The sequence below is a fragment of the Achroia grisella genome, unplaced genomic scaffold (assembly GCF_030625045.1).
Source record: "Achroia grisella isolate CSIRO2021 unplaced genomic scaffold, CSIRO_AGI_Agris_v1 utg628, whole genome shotgun sequence".
NCBI classification, from domain to species: Eukaryota; Metazoa; Arthropoda; class Insecta; order Lepidoptera; family Pyralidae; genus Achroia; species Achroia grisella.
The window spans coordinates 931932-956270 of record NW_026712968.1 but is presented as its reverse complement, the minus strand read 5'-3'; the positions used below and the strand labels follow the sequence as shown (position 1 = coordinate 956270).

The 24339-nt window shown below is 33.7% G+C and overlaps 1 protein-coding gene across 1 annotated transcript in view; it reads left to right on the top strand.

The window, feature by feature from the left end:
• Positions 1-15810: 15810 nt before the first annotated feature.
• Positions 15811-24339, top strand: part of LOC131849023 (gelsolin-like) — a 28658-nt gene continuing 20129 nt past the window's right edge. The window contains exons 1-2 of the mRNA XM_059199001.1: positions 15811-15829; positions 17888-17959. Of these exons, the coding sequence (XP_059054984.1) occupies positions 17891-17959 (69 nt within the window). The 5' untranslated portion in view covers positions 15811-15829; positions 17888-17890. The remainder of the gene's footprint in view (positions 15830-17887; positions 17960-24339) is intronic.

The following is a 24339-nucleotide window of genomic DNA, read 5'->3' as shown; positions in this document are numbered from 1 at the left end:
TCTATCTCGGTAGATAATAATATTATAATAGATATGGAATGGAATAAATAATATGGAAAAAGAATAGAAAATATTATTCATTACTCAATTATGTTTATAGCGACATCTAGTTTGTAGTAGAGAAAACTGCATAAAGTTAAACCGGTTTCGAATTTATTTCTACTACTTTGCACTAGATGGCGCTACTTGTCGTATATTGGAGTGGAATGAAAGATGGCGCTGAATGACATGCTTTCTTTCAGTGAACCAATCATTTATTCAAAATACTTGCGCATTTAAGTATTTTAAATAATGCTAGATATAAAAATAGTACATACAAAATCTTAAAGAATTTATTTATATATCTTTATTGCACCAGAAATAAATCACAAAGAATATAAACAGAAGTAATAAGGTACAATCGGTGGTCTTATCGCGTAAGCAATCTTTTCCAGACAACCTTTGGGTCTCTAGCCAGAAGAGAGAAGACTTCTGTCTTCTCTACTCTACCTTCTCTTTCTCCACTTTCTAGTGGTAGATGGATTATATAGTTTGTTAAAGAGAAGTGTGAGGAGAAGACTTTTCGGGTTACGGTCAATGATTAGACTATTTCCTTTTAACAAAATTGCAATAGTATATGCTGGTGGTCACTCTATACTCCCAAATTTGAATTTAAAAATGAATCTCTATTTGTGTAATCATGTACAAGCTCATTTGAAAAGAATAAGAGCTGAATTTCTTGTCAGTTCTTAGCTCGAAAGACTTCAAACTGACGGTAGATTTGACATATCATAAGAGTCTGTAGTTAATTAATTTATTCCATTTAAGGGGGTCTTCCTATGTGACGGCCTGTTTTTTAGGGATATTTTAGGATTTTTTTTCTACGACCAGTAAATATTTAGAGCTTCAAGTTTTTTATCATTTATTAACACATATTTGGACAGTATAAATATAAAATTTCAGCTAAAAATATTCAGTCAAACTAGAGTTACAGCGCTCTGAACACCCCCGCCTCGAAAAAAAGAGCTCCCACTTCCTCCACGATTCCGGCTGATCGGCTTATCTGAAAAAAAAAAAAAAAAAACGGCGTTTTAATTTGTAGGCTTAAAAGCACGGAATGACGTATAATCAAATGAATATAAAAAAAATTGGATTTTTGATAGACATTTGAAATAAAAGTTGCAAATTAGGCGTTTTTTTTTTGTTTTTTGCTATAAAAAAATCGAAGTTTTGAAAATTTTCGATTGATAATAGTTCATTCCATGCGTTTACATATATTGAGTGTGCCCTGTAAATTTCAAGTAATTCGGTCCAGCCGTTTCTGAGATACAATGGAGGAAAGTTTGAAAAACACAGTTTTGAGAAAAACGCGTTTAAAGTTTCAAGTCCGTTAAAAACTATTAAAATATCAACTTACTCTCAATCGGCGATGCCTGGTCCATAGAGTATTCCTTCCTCTTCCTCGTGAAACTCTTTTAAAGCAGATTGTTCAGCTCTTGAGTCAATCCTGGCTTGTTTAACGACATCACTTTCGCGCCGCTCAGAGCGTAAGATTCGCTTTTCATCCCGTTTCTCAACATACGCTTGGGCTTCACGACCAACAGGGCATCCCATAATCGACATAACTTTTAAAATACCTTGAAAACCTTCATTAAAGATAATAACTGCTAAGTAGCTAGCAATTTCAACAACTTTGGGACCAGAATGAAGATGTTTAGGAGCGAAAGTCCAAATCAAAGAATTCAAAGATTCGTTATTGTTTTGTGTCTCTGCTCCTAAACAACGAATTAATAATTCGTCTTTCGATAAATCTTCGAAAACCGGTTTGATAGCTTCTTGGACTTGCGGAATTAGAGGTGGTTTATCGTGATGAAATTGGTCCAGTTCAATATTAGCTTCAGCCTTACGCCATTTACACCAACTGTCTTCGCCTTCTGGACAAAATTGATGCTGAGGGTTTTCATCAGAAGAACATTTGTGATAGTACGTTGCCCAAACTTCCTTTCTCATATCTTCAAGCGAATCTGGATGGCGTCGAATTGCTAATCCGTAGAATTTTGTAATTTCTTGGATAACTTTATCAGTAAGTTTCCTTGCTCCTTTTCCTCCTATTCCTTTATTGGTTTTATCCTTTTTAACAGCCCGAAGTCGTGTTCCCATCCTCTTTTCTACGTGACCCACACATTCTTTTTTGTTACCGCAGTATCTCCATACGGTTTAGTATCTAGGATGCCCTTGAAAGTTTTGCTGTCACCGTCGCCAATGTATGTTAGATACTTTACGCCATATTTTTCTACAGACCTCAGAAACATTTTCGTGATGGCACTTATTTCCATTTTACCGGAACTTCCGGAATGGTTTATGGTGCATTCATCTACATGCGTTTCATACCACATCTCGTATTCTAAAGGATTTGTTTTTTTTTTATTTTTCCACAAATTACATCCACCACAAAAACTACTCATGACCATGACATCTAAAACTTTCCCAGTGTACTTGCCGATCAACGTAGACGCCGAGCAGAGATGAAAAGCCTCTTTTCTTCCAAGTACCGTCACCTGACACAATCAATTCATCCTGTGGTTTTCCTGATTCTTCATTCATAGTTTTTTCTTGCGTAACAGCGAATGCCAATAAAGTATCACACAGTGAAGATGTAGCAATATGAATGTTTTCCAGTAGTGCAGTATAAGTAGAATTTGCAACACCCGAACACATGTCCATAAAGCTACAGAAAAGATTTACTCCTTCTTGACCAACTCCCAATAATCGCATCGCAAATACAAACCGACGATTAACCTCAAATGCATTTCCGATCAACGGGCCTGAGTTTATAACTGTCTGTTTTTCACACTCACACGATAAAATAATTTTAAAGCCTAGGCCTCGGAAACTTGATCGCGAAATAGACACGTCACTTTTACAAGTTTTACATATAACTATTTCAGAGATTGCAGCAAATACAGAAACAAACTCCAAAATGCAATATGCGAAATTCGAAGCGATGGGAACATTCATGTTCATGTTATTTTTAAGTTTTTTGGCCGAAGCTGATGTAAATACCGTATCATTTTGGTGGGTAAAACGGTTTCCACTAAACTTTCTTTTTTTACTACGACCAGGATGAACATTTCCACTCGTACTTCCTTTCCGTCCACTCATTATGAAAAAAAATAATTTGTAGCTGTTGCTCTCTTCGAAGTTCAACCAAGACTAAAATAACTTCGGTAAAATATTATAACAATAGAAATTTCTGTTTAAGTCTGTAGAAACGTGTCTAAACTTGTATAAACAAATATATTAATAAAAGGGAGGCCAGGTATAAAGCCGACGGTACACAATAGGCCCGGTCTCTAACTGCCAACTCACCGCTCCGAACCGCTCTTTCTTTTACCTGCTGTATCTTTAAAACGACTTCGAATTTTCTAAAATCGCTTTACTACCGTATTCTAGACATGTTAAGGGAGCAATTTATGAAAAAAAAAAAACGATTTTTTCAACCCATCACATAGGAAGACCCCCTTAAATACACGTTTAAGGCGAGTTTTTAATTAACTTGCACGTAATTACTTAGATGTGATGTGTGATATCTGGAAACCATCTTGATAAATTCTTTGTGAATTTGTCACGAAGGACTAACTGGCCTGATCTCATGCTCATCTTTTCATCCTCCACTGGTGCCTCACCAGCGTAAACCGTTAGCATCGCAAACGCGAACACCATTCTTTTTTTTTTATATACCACGTAGGTGGCAAACAAGCATACGTCCCATCTGATGGTAAACGGTTACCGTAGCCTATAGACGCCTGAAACACCAGGGTATCACATGCGCATTGCCGACCCTTATTCTATTATCAAACATAAAAAAATAGACCTACATAAATAAAGATATTTTGAGTTTGGATACGAATTTTAAGTCATACTTGGCACAGACAGAGATTAATAACAAATAGTTTCACTGCAATGTGAGGAAAATTTTATTACGTATAGAGGAAATCCTAAGTGACTCACCGTACAAACATTGACCACATCCCACCGTGACCAACTGTACTAACTTGACTCACAAGTTAATACCATTTTCGTGACGTGTAAATGTATTTTTGTTTTAAATCATTATCATCATCATCATTACATAGTATAAAACAAAGTCGCTGTCGCTGTCTGTCCCTATGTATGATTAAATATTTAAAACTACGTAACGGATTTTGAAGCGGTTTTATTAATAGATAGAGTGATTCAAGAGGAAGGTTTATATATATATATATAGTATTTTTTGTAATTATTTATTTAAAATAACATCTATTCAAAAAAGCAACACATAAGTTTCTTTCTTATTCGTTCTTCCTGTGATGAGTCAGCGTTCCGAATGAATGGTGGAATAAAAAATATGACTATTAAAAAGTGTTTATATTGAGTTTATTTTAATAAAGATTATTCGTATTTTTATAAAGAACTAGCTGTGCCCGCGTCTTCGTCCGCGTGAAATAGTAAGAATATCCATTGTTAAATGACATATTAATATCTAACTTAAAAAAGCATATCTATTGAAAAAGTGTGGTGTAGAGAAAGATTGTTGGCGGTGCACATAAATGAGACATGTCCAAAAAATATATAAGGCAAAATATATATATTCTATAAAAAACAATACATATATAAATATAGAGATAAACACTATATATGAATAAATACTTAATAATCAAACAATCAAATTATAAATACAAAATAGTATATATCTGCAGAAGAAGTCTTATTTTCCCGCACAAAACTTTTTTTTTTAATCTTATGGGACACAGTTACACAAATTCAATATTGTCTACTAAGCACTGCCGTGTCTAAACTGTGTCACCCCACCTTACATTATCCTATCGTTATTTAGTATATAAGATCATTATTTCTATGTACATATTGTCAGTTTATTATCATCTGTAATATACATCGTCTCGACCAACAACATCGTATCATTTAACGGCAACAAAGCTCAATGAAAGCTACCTGCCGGGAGGAAATAATTGACGAAAAAGGCCTCTGGCTCGTGGACTACAACTACAACGAGCCGTAATAGCCCAAGAGCCCACGACTGCCAGACATACGTCATTTTAGTAAACGTGAAAGTTCTTGTATGTGTGTCCCCAACACAGGTAAGAACGATCCCCAAACATGAAACCTGGATCTGAAATTTTCTGGATATGAAATTTTTTACACCTTTGTTACCTGGTACCTGCCAAAGGAACCACGATCCAGGTTTCATGTTTGGGGATCGTTCTTTCCTGTGTTGGGAACACACATACAAGAACTTTCACGTTTACTAAAATGACGTATGTCTGGCCGTCGTGGTCTCTTGCTCTATAACAACTACTTGACTCCTTCCTGCAACAGGTAACTAGCGAACGACTTTGGTAGGAGTCCTGCAGGAAAATATGCGAATATATCATCATCATCAACATCATCGCAGCTCGGAAGACGTCCACTGCTGGACATAGGCCTCCCCCAAAGATCTCCACGACGATCGGTCCTGCGCTGCTCGCATCCAATGCCTTCCAGCGATCTTGACCAGATCGTCGGTCCACCTTGCTGGAGGCCTTCCCACGCTGCGTCTTCCGGTCCGTGGTCGCCACTCGAGGACTTTACTGCCCCAATGCGAATATATAAATAGAATATAATACCTGTTTTATATAAATGTATAAATACTACAGTACACGGGACTCAGTGGTTTTTCTTCCATTTTTATTGAGGGTATTATATAGAGGGTTATAGTCACGTATTTTAAAGTATCTACTATAATAAGTGTAGCGAACTCCTTGATAGGTTTTTATGGTATTTTTAAATTTTATAATAATATTCTTTGACATATATAATAATAATAAATGCATCAGTCACTAAATACCCTGAACTTGCCCCCTAATATATACTGCCAACTACAGAAGGCTGTAGTTCTAAATACATGCCGCAATGTTAGAAAGTTTCTACAGACAGATTAGGCCTACATTTGTATTATGGTATATCCACCTGAAATAGAACATTGTTATGTACTTGGCTTAGGCCCGTACATACCAAGATTACCGGCGAAAGTCGAGAGGAAAAATAATAATAATAATAATCTTTATTTGTCTCAAACAGAAACTTTTTACACAATACAACTATTGCCCATAGAATAATATAATTTAAAAACTAATTAATGAGACAAAACGAGCTTTATTATTACTTTCTATTATATATCGCTGTCATACTAGTCGCATTTCATTTAATCTCCGTATTTTCCTCATTAAAACCCTCAGCACCTGTCACTCATCAGACACATTTGATACTAAGAATATATATATATATATATATATATATATAAACACCTCTTTGGGCACTTTGTTGATCAGGCCACGACCTAAACACTTGCTGATTCCACCTTTTGCACTGAATAACTTGACTCCTATCGCGTATATCTCAGGCGGTATGGCAACGTCGCATTCTATTTTGCGATGCGGCCATATATATTCGTCGATAGTACGATATACTCGACACATTTTTTACTAATAATTCGTGCATGACTGGCTCCGAACGGCTAAATTTTTGGCATACACAAAGACTTTTTGGCTCTGAATATATTTCAAAAATCAATTAATTATGTTGATCACTTTATATACTCGTCCTTACTGCGATACTTATTTTCATCCGAATATATATAGATACCGTAACGGTCTATCAATTATGAATTTATTAATTTACTAATGTAGATATTTTATATTCGCAATGCTCCATACATAGTAACTCCACCGTATCAGGGGGAGCACCGTACACCGCACCCCGCGCACACAAACAAATTAGATATTTTTTGAATACACAAAGACTTTTTGGCTCCGTATATATATTTCAAAAATCAATTAATTGTATTGATCACTTTATATACTGGTCCTTACTGCGATACTTATTTTAATCCGAATATATATAGATACCGTAACGGTCTATCAATTATGAATTTATTAATTTACTAATCTAGATATTTTATATTCGCAATGCTCCATACATGCCAGCTCCAGCAACGGTGGAGGCAGGGGGGAGCACCGTACACCGCACCCCGCGCACACAAACAAATTAGAATAAATTAAATTCATAAGATTATTTATGTATTTCGACTGCCTCGGTGGTCACACCGCTTTACATCCGATGGTCGCGGGTTCGATTTCTCGCACGGTGCAAACATATGTACTCATCGGTCATCGATTGATTTCATCGGTCTGGGTGTTTTATATGTATATTATATATGTATTTACAAGATAAAAATATCTATTTATATCAGTTCAGTATCAGTCTGTGTTAATTGTCCAGCGCTATTTATTATATTTTTATAAACGGTTATCTTTTTCCATCGCACCGCTCGCTATCGACAGTGAATTCATAGAAATGTCACTCTAAAAACAAAAATAGTTTTGTATTTCAAATACTAAATGCAAAATAGGTATTTTCAAAATACTTTTTCAAAATAAAGTACCTTTTGAATTTTTGTCCAAACCTCAGATATTTTATTTATTTTACATAGGTATATCAATCATTACATAGTGTAGTATAAAACAAAGTCGATGTCGCATCTAACAGTACATAAATAAAGAAAGAAGACTTTTTGGCTCTGATACCGTAACGGTCTATCAATTATGAATTTATTATACCTAATCTAGATATTTTATATTCGCAATGCTACATACATTGTAATATCCGCCTCCATTCATTGTAACGGTGGAGGGACTAAATAGTTGAATAAAACTGAATAAGCAGTTGCTCCACTCTATAGGTATGCGTCGTCGTCGTATGCTGTTCATTTTTTCACTCATTTTGGCGCCAAGAGAGGGTCACATAGTCGTGGTCAAGTTAAGAACTTATAATTTAATTTTGATGACAATAGATACAAGTAAAAAGTAGGTATTATATTAATGTACGTAAGTACTGTACTTAAAAATATTTATTCTTTATTGTACATTTGAAAAACTTAACACTTAAGGACTTGTACATATACACGTACATACTGCCATTTTCTCTTAAAGACATCCAGAGAAGCACTATTTATCAAATACGCGGGGTGCACCGACCTTTGACCTTATAACAGCTGATTCGCGCGTAACGAATTACATTGCTACTTACATTACTATTTTATAGTGGATATTTCACTATAAAATATTATTATTTCTTTAGATTATGACATAATAGCATAGTTTACATGATTTTAAGGGAAACATACGATAAAAAAAATTCCCGTAAAATGTAAAAGATAAAAAATGGTTATTGTTGGTTATCCTTGAGAGATAGACATATACCATCACGGACTTTTTTGTTGACCTTATTTTGATACATCTCAAAGCACTAGACAATACGCATTTTCATTAAACAGTATTGTATTTTTTTTATTTATTTAACTTTAATGCACAAAAAAATTTGTACATGTGGCGGACTTAATATCTTGCCGCGTTATTTACCAGGCAACAAAGAAAGATTATTGGCGGTGCACTAATATAAATAAGAAATGTCAAAAAAAGGTATATAAATACAAAGCAAAATATACATTTCTATAAAAAAATAACAATATACATACATAAATATATAACCCATAAATGTATAAATAAATACATAATGACCCGATAATCAAATTATAAGTACAGTCTCAAATTGAAAGTAAGAAAAACAGAAAATATAGAGAGAACTATAGGGATATAACAGAAAGATGTTAAAAAAGGAGAAGGACAGTAAAAAAGTTACAAATTTAAATAATATTCCCGCAATTTCTGTTTAAATGAATTTATTACATTATTATATATATTAGGCATACGACTAGCCTTATGACTGTTACTTTTTTTTTAATCTATACATCTATACATGTAAATAAAATTGGAGTGTCTGTTTGTAATATTGAAATAACCGTTTTTACTACTTGCATATGAATATAAATCCGGTACATACACCAAAATAACATATTTTACAAGTTTTGTCTGTCTGTCTGTCTGTTTGTTCCGGCTAATCTCTGAAATAGCTGGACCGATTTTGACGGGACTTTTTTTGGCAAGTAGCTGATGTAATAAGGAGTAACTTACGCTACTGTTATTTTAGAAAAATAAAATAAAATTTCACGCGGACGAAGTCGCTGGGGCCAGCTAGTCTATAGATATACCGAGATTTAATATTTAAGTTGCTATTATGTTGTTGACAAAATTTTACTGTAATGTTACTATTACGTTATCCTACACAATTTGTATTATTTTGGATGAATAAATAAATAAATAAATAATAATCTATACATCTATACATACAAATAAAATTGGAGTGTCTGTTTGTAATATTGAAATAACCGTTTTTTACTACATGCATATGAATATATATAAGATACATATACCAAAATAACAATTTTTATAATTTTAGTCTGTCTGTCTGTCGGTCTGTTTGTTCCGGCTAATCTCTGAAATGGCTGGACCGATTTTGACGGTACTTCTTTTTGGCAGGTAGCTGATTTATAAGGAGTAACTTAGGTTACTTTTATTTTAGAAAAATAAAGTTTAATTCCACGCGGACGAAGTCGCGGGAACAGCTTGTTTTTAATAAAAACATCTTTTTTGTGGTACTTGAGAATGTTGAAGCCTGTTGTTTGTAATATTGAAATAACCGTTTTTTACTACTTGCATATGAATATAAATACGGTACATAATACACCAAAATAACATATTTTACAATTTTTGTCCGTCTGTCTGTTTGTTCCGGCTAATCTCTGAAATGGCTGGACCGATTTTGACGGGACTTTTTTTGGCAGGTAGCTGATGTAATAAGGCTACTACCTAGTAACTTAGGCTACTTTTATTTTAGAAAAATAAAGTTAAAAACCACGTGGACGAAGTCGCGGGAACAGCTACTGTATAATATATTAGAGATACCTACGTGTTTTTTTATTGATGACTAGCTGTACACGGGATTTCGTCCGTGTGGAATTTAACTTTATTTTTCTAAAATATAAGAAGTTAAATTCCACGCGGTACAGCTAGTTGTCGGTAGTCTAGCGATTTAGCTAGCACACTGCTTTGATTCCTGCTTGGTGGTCGAGGGTTCGATTCCTCGCACGCTGCAAACATTTGTATTCGTGAGTAGGATTGTTTGTAACGGTCTGGGTGTTTTCTATGTATAGATAATATATATGTATTTACAAAAAAAATCTTTGTATTTATATCAGTTGTCTAGTACCCATAACATAATCTTCAGCTAGCTTAACTTGGGTCTAGATGAAGCTGTGTGAATTGTCCTGAGATTACTATTATTATTAATTGGTACACAGGTAAACTACTAACTAGGCCATATTGGTGTTGTTTGTTATGGTGAAAAAACTAGTATATATATAAGTTACACGTACAATTTCAAAGACTTATTTCTTCAAAACTACTGGCTATTCTGAAATAAAACTTTAGGGTTTGTATATGTAATGTTTGCATATAAAATATGATTAAAGGTTACCAGTGTATTTACACTTTTACTGAACAAACAGAGTTGTTTAATAGTGAAAATATTGTGTGGAAGACATCAATTACTTTCAGTACATGTATAGCTTTTCTCTTTTCCTAATTATTATTATTATTAAGTTTAAAGTGGTTGAATTTTAAGTAAGGGGTATTTATACATTATTTCTAATTTACCATTTATTTTAAGTTTTTTAAACTCTATTCATCGAGACCTATCTAATGAGTCCAAACACGATATTTCTGCTGTACATAAGTTTTCGAAGAGTATGTTCATCATCTGATAATACTGGTGCCAGCATGAAGTCAAGGTTAACAGATAACTAATTACTTTTATTTCGTCAAAATCTTTAGATTACGTATAATAAATTCATAATATCGCTACCTATTCAAATCAAAACAAGTATTAGGTACTTCATGTACTAGTATATAAATTCATCAACACACAAGTAAATGATTTTTAAATATATTCAGAGCCAAAAAATCTTTGTGCATTTAAAAAAATTGCCGATACGGATTCACTATTGCAGGAAATTGTTGAAAAAATATATATCGCGTATAGGTATCTACTACTATCGACGAATACATTTGGCAACAACGCGCAACATATGCGATGTTGCCGTTCCGGCCGAGACCATGCCGGAACGGCAACATCGCATATTAGAATACAAAGATAGTGATAGAAAGAGAGAGACAGTGGAATCAGCAATATCTACGGATCGTGGCTGGATCAACTAAGTGTGCAAGTTTATATAAATGTATATATATATATATATATACATTTGTCTTTAATTCAAAGGAAATATAAATAATGAACGCATCACATTTAAAACAGTATAAATAGTTAATAATTTAATAATAAGTTAATAGTTTAATAAGTACGTACGTAATATTATCACATGGTAACAGCACGTATTATGGCAAAAATAAACATCGGCTGATTTGAAAAGATTTATTATAGTAATAATAGTAATCTCAGGACAATTCACACAGCTTCATCTAGACCCAAGTTAAGCTAGCTGAAGATTATGTTATGGGTACTAGACAACTGATATAAATACAAAGATTTTTTTTTCGTAAATACATATATATTATCTATACATAGAAAACACCCAGACCGTTACAAACAATCATACTCATGAATACAAATGTTTGCAGCGTGCGAGGAATCGAAGCCTCGACCACCAAGCAGGAATCAAAGCAGTGTGCTAGCTAAATCGCTAGACTAGCGATTTAGCGGGAACAGCTACTGTTCCCGCGACTTCGTCCACGTGGTTTTTAACTTTATTTTTCTAAAATAAAAGTAGCCTAAGTTACTAGGTAGTAGCCTTATTACATCAGCTACCTGCCAAAAAAAGTCCCGTCAAAATCGGTCCAGCCATTTCAGAGATTAGCCGGAACAAACAGACAGACGGACAAAAATTGTAAAATATGTTATTTTGGTGTATGTACCGTATTTATATTCATATGCAAGTAGTAAAAAACGGTTATTTCAATATTACAAACAACAGGCTTCAACATTCTCAAGTACCACAAAAAAGATGTTTTTATTAAAAACAAGCTGTTCCCGCGACTTCGTCCGCGTGGAATTAAACTTTATTTTTCTAAAATAAAAGTAACCTAAGTTACTCCTTATAAATCAGCTACCTGCCAAAAAGAAGTACCGTCAAAATCGGTCCAGCCATTTCAGAGATTAGCCGGAACAAACAGACCGACAGACAGACAGACTAAAATTATAAAAATTGTTATTTTGGTATATGTACCTTATATATATTCATATGCATGTAGTAAAAAACGGTTATTTCAATATTACAAACAGACACTCCAATTTTATTTGTATGTATAGATGTATAGATTATTATTTATTTATTTATTTATTCATCCAAAATAATACAAATTGTGTAGGATAACGTAATAGTAACATTACAGTAAAATTTTGTCAACAACATAATAGCAACTTAAATATTAAATCTCGGTATATCTATAGACTAGCTGGCCCCAGCGACTTCGTCCGCGTGAAATTTTATTTTATTTTTCTAAAATAACAGTAGCGTAAGTTACTCCTTATTACATCAGCTACTTGCCAAAAAAAGTCCCGTCAAAATCGGTCCAGCTATTTCAGAGATTAGCCGGAACAAACAGACAGACAGACAGACAAAACTTGTAAAATATGTTATTTTGGTGTATGTACCGGATTTATATTCATATGCAAGTAGTAAAAACGGTTATTTCAATATTACAAACAGACACTCCAATTTTATTTACATGTATAGATGTATAGATTAAAAAAAAAGTAACAGTCATAAGGCTAGTCGTATGCCTAATATATATAATAATGTAATAAATTCATTTAAACAGAAATTGCGGCAACATTATTTAAATTTGTAACTTTTTTACTGTCCTTCTCCATTTTTCACATCTTTCTGTTATATCCCTATAGTTCTCTCTATATTTTCTGTTTTTCTTACTTTCAATTTGAGACTGTACTTATAATTTGATTATCAGATCATTATGTATTTATTAGATATTAACTATTATATTATGCATAAAAAATATTTGTAATAATAAAGAAAATACATTTAAAATGTTTTACTTGTTGTGTTAGTTATTTATAAGATCTTACTATAATTGTTAGCTGCTTTACAATTTAGAAAGTACAATAGGTAATGTAAATTAAAATTAATTGAATACTTAACAACGTTTTGTTCGATTAAATTCATTTAATTATTAAAATAGTTAATTTAAAATTAGAATAAAGACAAAAAAAAATAACAAAAAAAAATCGGTGGCGGGAATCGAACCTTGAGCGTCCGTTTGGTAAGTTGATTCAAAGGCTTATTAAAATCAAAATTAAAAATTCAAAGGCTTATTTCTTCGAAATTACTGGTCATTTTGAAATAATACTTAGGGTTCGCATACCCTTATCGGATACTACTACTACACGGAGTTTCGTCAAAATAAAATATCTAGGTTAGGTATAATAAATTCATTGTTAATAGACCGTTACGGTATCTGTATATATTCGGATCAAAACAAGTACTATGAAATAAGAACGAGTATATAAATTGATTAACACAAGTAATTGATTTTTGAAATATATTCAGAGCCAAAAAGTCGTCTTTCTTTATTTATGTACTTGTTAGATGCGACAGCGACTTTGTTTTATACTATACTATACTATACTATGTAATGATTGATATACCTAAAATAAATAAAATATCTGAGGTTTGGACAAAAACTCAAAGGGTAATTTATTTTGATAAAGTATTTTGAATACCTATTTTGCTTTTAGTGTTATAGTACTTTAACTGTTATATTTTAAGTAACAATGTTTAATTATAATTAATACTACTGCACCAACACTCCGATCGTGCAAAAAAATTTGCTGTTTCATTATTTTTTAGTTCAATTAGTGGTCTACCTAAGTCCTGGGCTAAGGGGGAGAGTCATGACGCCCCCATGACTCCCATGACCTCCATGACGCTCCCCCCTGGATCCGCCGTTGCGTCTTCTCTTTATTCGCTCAGTAACGTTGTTACAAAAGAAAAGATTCCCGTCCAAAAAATAATAAGTATTGAGGTTTGATCTGGAGTCACGTTACTCCAGACTGATTTCTATAAATATTTAGATTAGATAGACTATTATTCTTGAAATACTAGCTAGACATTATTAAGTTACTGTAGCCATAATGTAGTAGCCCAAACGTGCCAATGAGGAAGCCCTTGGCAAATGCTGCACCCTGATTGGCCCGTTTGAATTGGATCAAGAACTGCTCGTATGCCAAAAAGGTGGATTTGTATAAAATCGTGTATAAGTTGCTTAATTATTATTATTACTCGTCGTGACAGTTGTGGCTCAAAACGGATCAACATTTATATATGGTCAGCTGGCATTAGATCAACAAAAGGCCTCCGGATCAACAAGTGAAAATGGATCAACAAAAAACTACCTATACGGCACGTCTGAGCCACAAAGTGCCCAAGGGGATATTTATATATATATATATATATATATATATATATATATAAGAAAAAAAAATCCACTCTAACAACTATAGCAAAAAAATTTGAATATAAAACGTTAGCAGTATCAAATTATGCCTCGCTCTGATGTAATTTATAATAAAACATATTTTATTTCGAGCTATTGTAATGTCTGACCTTTACAACTTCACCGAACGAAAAGGGCGAGTGCAGATGGCACTCCAAACCAAAGTAAGGACTTGTGGAGCGGCTGAAGATCAACTCCCGCCTGACGGATACAACTTTAGTCTGAGGGCACCGCTAGATGTTCCAACCTCGGCTCAGGCTGTCGTAATTTTGGTTATTAGTATAGTTCGTTACTGCAGAATAGGACTTGATTGAAATTGAAACTTGAAACGAACTATGGTTTTAGTGAAACAAATAAAAACCACATCAAAAAAACTAGCTGACGACCTTGTAGAGTGTAATCTACCGTAACACGTTTTTATTGATTTTGCCATGCAGAAGAGGAAACGCTACATATACTATGGTTGTAGCCCACTCATGCATACACAAAATATCTCCTTTGGAAAGTATACACTCCATCCTGAGGAGATAAAACCATCGCTTCTAAGAATATCCTTCAATTCTTGTCCCTGACGGGTCTAGGTAGCGAACTCTGAAAAGGAGCGAGCACAATAGATCTATGTAGGTCACAGTATTTGTTACAGGTCTTAAAAACTTACAATAGTCCAAAACCATCAACAAAAAAACTTGTTTTGATACTACTATATTAAAAACCAGTTCGTAGTTACATCTGAGAACTAATTAAATGCTAACAATTCGAACAATTAGATACTACATTGTTATAACGAACTACATAGCTCTAGTTAATAATTACATAACATCGTATTACAAAAAAATTATAGTACAGACAGATTAATATCTAAATTAAAAACATTTATTACAGCACAGATCACAATATAACCTTAATTATATATAGTTCATAATAATTATTACATTATAACGAATTAAAATCTCTAATTTTGCAATTATGTATCTACTTATAAGCTATTTAACAGTTGCAATACCAAAATGGTTCATAGAAAATAGCAAACTAAAACCACAGCAAATTAAAACCACAGAGTAAATAATTTTTTTACATTTTTATCACATTTCTAAGAACAGGAATTCAACTACAAAATTCTTATTCTTAGGAATTACTAACTTCAGTTTCGTCATCCTTTAATGTCACTAGATCACTAGAGCATTTCGTTACGTTTTTGCTCTCAATTACTTCCCAATGTTTTCATTTTCATTGTAAATTTTAGTATCGCTTGTGTTACCACAGAGTAAAGACGTGTGTTAAGTGAGTCAAAATATTCTTGTTTATATTTTTTTATTTTCCTATTTTATGTAAGGAAATAAGTATATAATTATTGTTTTCCTGTGAAATTGTATTGGAATTAGTTTTTCATTGTACTTGCTAGTTTATTAACAAAGAAATGTGGTTCTGTTTTCTTAATTAGTGATTTATATTGGCGGTTGCTTGGCGATTTTCGTGTCACTTTTTGCCGGTTTGCCGGCGCCGACGCGTGGGTTTTAAAACATTTATCAGTGTCCTTTCATGTTTTATTTGTTCTAAATATTAGTTTCAGGGTTACACGGAATTTACTCCAAAATACACTATTTGCAATTTATAACGCGATATTTTTATACATATATAAATTTATACCTACATTATAACTTTATTTTTGACAACGTACCTAAATCTATATACAAACGTAAATGTTAATCTATGTAAATAAATAAATTATTGACAAATTACCTTAACCATATTTGTTAAGTAAACCTTATTTTACTTCTTACTATTATAAACGCGAAAGTTAGTTACTATTTTACGCAAAAACTGCTGAACTGAATTTGATGAAATTTACGTAATATAGCGTACATTAGAATGACCACCATGGCGATCACAGATAACATATATTATTATAATTATGTACAAGTTAAACATAATTATTGAATTCATCATTTATATACCAATTACGCATTGTTTATATACATTTGACAAATATTTTTAATAATATATTTGCATTTAACAAAATATCTATTTAAACATTATTTATGAATTACAAGCTACTCGCACGGATGTACATGTATTATACATTTAAACCTTCTTCTAGAACCACTCTATCTATTAAAAAAACCGCTTCAAAATCCGTTGCGTAGTTTTAAAGATTTAGTCATACATAGGGACGGACAGACAGCGACAGCGACTTTATTTTATACTATGTAATGATTATACTTACGTACAAGTTAAACATAATTAGTTAATTCATTATTTATATACTTATTACGCATTGTTTATATACAATAACATTTAACAAATTATATATTTAAATTATGAATTATGTCAGATAACGTATTTCAATATTGTATACTTATTAATTACTAGCTGTACCCGCGACTTCGTCCGCGTGGAATTTAACTTTCATTTTCTAAAATAAAAGTAACCTAAGTTACTCCTTATTACATCAGCTACCCGCCAATAAAAGTCCCGTCAAAATCGGTCTAGCCATTTCAGAGATTAGCCGGAACAAACAGGCAGACAGCCAAAAATTGTAAAAAATGTTATTTTGGTGTATGTACCGTATTTATATTCGTATGCATGTAGTAAAAGACGGTTATTTCAATATTACAAACAGACACTCCAATTTTATTTATATGTATAAAGTATAGATTATTGAGCATCATAGTACAGAGTAAAACTATAGTAAATTTAAAAATTAATATTTCGCTATGAGCTGAAAGGACCTCTCCACTAAGGTAGTGCCGCAGCGTGTCTCTGCAGCGCTGACTTTCAGTTTCAGTTCAGTTTTATTTATATGTATAGACTAGCTTTTGCCCGCGGCTTCGCTCGCGTAGTAAGTATTATTATTAATTAGGTGTAGTTTTTGCGGCTTTACTTTTGTTTAGCGTGTGTAAAAAATTAGGGCCTACAAAATCTAAGAAGATTTATACATACTTTCATCCCCTATTTTATCTCCTTAGGGGTGGAATTTATAAAAATCCTTTCGTAGGGGATGCATACGTCATAGTAGCTTTATGCATGCAAAGTCTCAGCCCGATCGGTTTAAAATTGACAAAGTTTCATACAAACTTTCATCCCTTATTTTATCCCCTTGGGGGTAGAATTAATCAAAATCCTTTCTTAGCAGATATTACCAGCTTTTGCCCGCGACTTCGCTCGCGTAAAATTTATCCTCTTAGGGGTGGAATTTTTCAAAATCCTTTCATAGCGGATGCCTACGTCAAAACATCTACCTGCATGCCAAATTTCAGCCCGATCCGGTCAGTGGTTTGGGCTGTGCGTTGATAGATCACTATGTCAGTCACCTTTGAGTTATATATATTTAGATGTATATTTAAATATGTGTATTTAATAATAACATATAATTTGTATGTACACAGATAATGCCTGAGGTACACGCAGCGTTTGAGAACTCTGGAAGGAGTCCCGGACTCGAAGTGTGGAGAATTGAGGTAACTAAACTTTACGTATCCATATCTTATCTTATTACATATATATTATACTAGCTGTTCCCGCGACTTCGTCCGCGTAGAATTTAACTTTATTCTTCTAAAATAAAAGTAGCCTAAGTTACTGCTTATTACATCAGCTACCTGCCAATAAAAGTCCCAGAATTGGTCCAGCCATTTCAGAGATTAGCCGGAACAAACAGACCGACAGACAGACAGACAAAAATTGTAAAAATACCGTATTTATATTAATATGCATGTAGTAAAAGACGGTTATTTCGATACTACAAACAGACACTCCAATTTTATTACACTATATAATGATAAGTAAGGAGTAAGGATTGTTGGATGTGTAATTGTCATTTTTTTTTGTAATTATTACAAATTCTTTACGTCATTGTTCTCCCGAAATAAAGTTGATTTATCATGTATATAAACACATCTGACATTTGTTGTGCGTTACATCGGATTTTATAGTCGGAGAGGATGTAATAAACGGTTTTATTACCACCGTATGTAGCGACCTCGGTAGTTCAGCGGTTTAGCACGCCGCTTTATGTACGGTAGTCGCGGGTTCGATTCCTCGCACGGTACAAACGTTTGATTTTATTTATTTATTTAATTAACACAATATAAACTTAGCTAATTGCAACACGTTTATATTTTAAAACTATTATACTTTACTATATATACTACTTAGAATAAACTTACATTGAAGCACTTTTGAATAGTCATCACATTTTTTTTAATCTACCGCTCATTCGGAAGCTGTCTCATCACAAGAAGAACGAGCAAGAAACTTGCGTGTTGCTCTTTTAAATAATTTTATTATTACTTTACATTTTTTTAAGTGTGTGAATACACACCACCAATTAACATTAATTCAATTAAATACTCAAATAGAAAAAAATATTGAATATATAACCAACTGGTAAAAACTAAATAAGAGGAAATCATTAAGTTAAATATAGTTATATCTCTATATAGAACATGTATTATTTTGAAATAACACAAAAATGGTTGAAATAAACGTAACAATACGTAGACTCGTCGTCTACGTAGGTATTTTAAAACTTTCAAGTCTTAAAGAGTCTAGTATTGAATTACTTTCAATTTTAGAGAAAATCAGATTTAATTAACGGACCCAGTCTAACAGTGACGAAAGTAATATAAACGCATCTTTTTACTACTCTAATGCTGTCACCAGCAGCTGGCCTTTACAGCTTCACCGGACGATAGGAGCGAGTGCAGATGACACTCCAAACCTAAAGAAGTACTTATGGAGCGGCTGAAGGCCAACTCCCGCCTGACGGATACGACGCCAGTCTGAGGGCACCGCTAGGGGTTCGAACCTCAGCTCAGGCCGTCGTAATTTCGGTCCCTATTTGAATTGGACGGGGGATCGATCGGACGGGGGTAGAAATATCGTATTTTCGTCTGAAACTATGGCGTTTATACACCTCTCCGGTAGATCTAGTCTATATATCCGCCATTTTCAAACACATCATGTGACCATGGGAAATGCAATGAAACATAACATTTATAGATTGACCGTAAACTTGTGTGACCTTGGATTTAACTGTAAATCCGTTGTTTTGAACTTCAATGAATAGAATAGAGTTTGTTGACTCAAAATTTATTTATTGAACAAAATATCTTTATTCATGTAGGTCTATTACAGACTCTTATGATATGTCAAATGTACCGTCAGTTCGGAATGATTTCCAGCTAAGAACTGACAAGAAATTGAGCTCGTATTCTTTTCAAACGAGCTTGTACATGTTTATTAAAATACAGATTCATTTTTAAATTCATACTAGCGGACCCGGCCACGCGTTGCTGTGGTTAAGGCAATAAAATAATATTGCGACTATAAATTGAGATGTAAGCTATCCTATCTTTCAAGTTGGATCAAATTGCACACAATGTGCAAATCAAATTTGCAATCGGTTCAGTAGTTTAGGAAGCCACCAAACAACATGACACGTAATTTATATATATATGTATATATATAACTAGCTATCCCGGCAAAAGTTGTTTAGCCTTAAAATAAAAAAATAAAAATTAGGGGTGGACTACTACCTACCTAACATTTAGGGAGATGAAAAATAGATGTTGGCCGATTCTCAGACCTACTCAATACGCTCACAAAATTTGATGAGAATCGGTCAAGCCGTTTCGGAGGAGTATGGGAACGAAAACAGTGACACGAGAATTTTATATATAAGACAAGCTACTCACCCCGTCTTCACACGGGTGTACATGTATTATACATATAAACCTTCCTCTAGAATCACTATCTATTAAAAAAAACCGCTTCAAAATCCGTTGCGTAGTTTTAAAGATTTAAGCATACTTAGGGACGGACAGACAGCGACAGCGACTTTGTTTTATACTATGTAATGAATATTACGGAAGTTAGAGTGACCAGCAGCATATGCTATTGCAATTTTGTCAGGAAATAGTCTAATCATTGACCGTAATCAGGACGGACCAGTCCGCACTGTTGTAGTTTTATTTTATACTAGCTGTTCCCACGTTGAACAGCTAGCGACTTCGTCCGCGTGGAGTTTTACTTTATTTTTCTAAAATAAAAGTAGCCTAAGTTACTCCTTATTACATCAGCTACCTGCCAAAATAGTCACGTCAAAATCGGTCCAGCCGTTTCAGAGATTAACCGGAACAAACAGTTAACAGACAGACAAAAATTGTAAAACATGTTATTTTGTGTACCGTATTATGTATGTACCGTATTTATATTCATATGCATGTAGTAAAAAACGGTTATTTCAATATTACAAACAGACACTCTCACAATTTTATTTATACGTATAGACTATGTGACCCACGCAACTTCATCTGTACCACACTTATTCGACATTTATCATTATATCTCGACCAATTAACATAATATCGTTTTAAATTATATCCTATGTGTTATTCTGATGTATAAGCTGTATTACTGCAAAGTTTCATCAAAATCCCTTCAGTAGTTTTTGCGTGAAAGAGTGACAAACATCCAGCCATACCCACAAAATTTCGCGTTTATAATATTACTAGCCTTTGCCCGCGGCTTCGCTCGCGTAAAATTTATCCTCTTAGGGGTGGAATTTATCAAAATCCTTTCTTAGCGGATGCCTACGTCATAACATCTACCTGCATACCAAATTTCAGCTCGATCCGTCCATTGGTTTGGGCTGTGCGTTGATAGATCACTATGTCAGTCACCTTTGAGTTATATTTAGATTAACATGTATATAGAAAAATGAAAATACTAGAAATACTGAGATTTTTATATATTTTATATTTCTAATATATAAATTTGTAATCCAATATAATTGTTGAGGTACTTTTTGAGTTAATCCATTATTTCAAGTCGTTTGTGGCCCGGGACCCCACCAATATGCTGCCCACCTTCATGAAGGAGGACTACTGGCCGAAGGGTGTGGTGTACCAGCGCTACCGTGGCAGATTGCCGCCGGCAGTGCCGTGATCACACAGACAATTTCAATATCTTAATTTTATACTATTTCATATGTATGTTAGTCTGTAAGGTATTTATAATATGGGCCTAGTAGCTTGAAGTAAATAAATAAATAAAAGATAAATAAATTAAACACACAACATACAAAAAATAAAACCTATTTATAATCCAATACAATATAGTAATCCAAGCTCAGATACTTTTCGAGTTAATCCATTATAAACAAAGATACAAATAGTTAAACATTCACTCTTTATATTTGTTTAAATGCGCAGACAGATATTGTTTTCTTACGAATTCATTATGTTTCGGTAAAATTTATTACGTTTCTAGTAGATTCTATCACCTCCCACAGAAAACAGGGTTCAACAACTAGGGTTGTCTATTTAATACGAAATCTTACTAATGTTATAAACGCCAAAGTTTGTGAGTATGGATGTTTGTTAATCTTTCACGCAAAAACTACTAAATGGATTTCGAAGAAACTTTACAGCATTATACCTTAAACATATGCATATACAATATTTATAATATTACTAGCTATGCGCCCCGGTTTCGCACGTGAGTACATGTATTATATATATAAACCTTCCTCTAGAACAGTGTAGGCGAACCTTTATGCATCAACGGGCCATTTTATCCAAAAAACGTTTAATGGGGTCATTGACGTACCATCAAATAATATTGACTTTCTGATTATTTTGAAAATAATAATAAATACTATCAAAACTCTCTATGAAATAAAGTAAACAAAAGAGGTACATTTTGGATTGTTTTCATTACACGCATAAATTAAATTACTGTAAAATTAGTGTGACTTCTGTTGCTGCAGGTTAGATGACAAATAATTTATGTCAGGCTTGTACGATGTTACTTTTAGCAAAATGCATGCTGAACTGGATTCATCTGTCAAACGGTTTCTAACCGAGTTTTTAATGTTATTCAACTCTGAAAATGACTCGCAGGCATGGGTAGGTGAAAATATTGTTAAAATAGCATGAGCCAGTTTCTTCAAAACAGTTGTATGATCGACGGCGTGCCCAAAATATTGTCGCGTGCAATTGGTTTGCCTACCCTGCTCTAGGATCACTCCATCTATTAAAAAACCGCTTCTAAATCCGTTGGGCATAAAGATTTAAGCATACATGGGGACAGACAGCGACTTTGTTTTATACTATGTTATGATTATGATATATCACGATTGAGAACCCTGAGTTAGCCGTAGCAGTCTATTTTAGGTTCATGATGCACTGTCCCTGAATATACCAGCTGAATTATGTTTTCTGCTGTCTTTGTGTTTATTTAGAATAACGGTCTGAATCTCTGTTTGGACAGTTCAACAATTATTGACTCATTCTATCTACATATTTATAGACTAGCTGTCCCGTTTTTCTTTCTTTTGAAACTGTCTATATTCCTTCTGGCATAGATGATATTTTCATAGATGTATTGAGAAGCAACGGTGAGGATATTTGATTGCTTAAAACACTCTCGCAATGACTCCCTGGAACCCATACCATAAATGGAGTACTTATTTCCCTTATCCTACGATCACTGCAGTGTGGCTAAAAAATACATCAGTACTGTTATATAGTTAAGTCAATGCTAAGATTCGTCCATTTTACAAGCGACGAGGCCACCATAGATCGATATCTCCCATGATCGATGACGTCACCACGATAGGGTGCGACAATGGTGTATTCTCAAGGGAATTAGGTCATATCAAGGTGAGGTAAATATCAAACAGTTATAAATATTTGGACAAAATTTTTAGTTTCTCTTTTTTTATGATACAACATACAAAAATACATACAATCCTAAATTTTCACACTTCTGTCATCAACCCCTATTTTTTATAGCGTTATTAATTTATATGGCAAAACAACGTTTGCCGGGACAGCTAGTCATCCTATAAAATTATCTACGTCATAGACCCATAAATAGCAATAAATCAATATCAGTCTGTCTGTAAATAGAAGATTGGTACTTAATTATTTAAAGCCGGGCCTAAATAAAGAGATGTACGTCAGAATATAAGATCTTACTAGCTATTGTTACCGTTGGCCATCGTGCCCCGCTAAAGCAGATTTCAGTGACTACAACGCCATCTAGTTTAAGTTAGGTAATCACATCGCTCGGGTACAATGTTGATACTAAATATACCTACCTGGGGGGAAGGGGATTGTTGGTAATGTGGATTGATAACCCCATTGCTAGCAATGTACCATGTCAGGTCGACCTCCACGCGGTTCCCCCTGGAGACCATCGTGTTAAATTCCTGGTGAATTTGTCACGATGTGCTAACTGACCTGACCTCATGTTCATCTTATCATCCTCCACTGGTGCCCCGCCAGCGTATACCGTTAGCACAGGCGGGTGTACCATTCCATTATCATCCACAAAAAAAAATATACCTACCTACTACAGAATGTCCTTATAAACAATATTTACAGTTTTTTTTGTTATTAGACAGTACAAACATGATTTGTTTAACGCCGCCGGCCGGGCCGGTATGGACCTGCAAGATTTCAGTGACTACAACGCCATGTATGTAGTTTGAGTGAGGTAATCACCACAATACCCCGCCCCGGCTTCGCTCGGGTACAATGCTGATACTAAATATACCTACCTACTACAGAATATCCTTATAAACAACATTTACAGTTTTTTTTGTCATTAGACAGTACAAACATGTTTTGTTTAACGCCGCCGACCGGGCCGGTATGTCCCTGCATTTTAAATCTGTAATATCTTCGGAAGTATTCATTTAAATATTTAAATTACATGCTGTAAAGTTCATACTGATCTATATTAATTTTTGTTGACCTTTTCAAGATGTACCGTACTGTAGTACATTATTTTGATTTATCTCATGGGGTTCAGCCAGCGTTTTCAATGT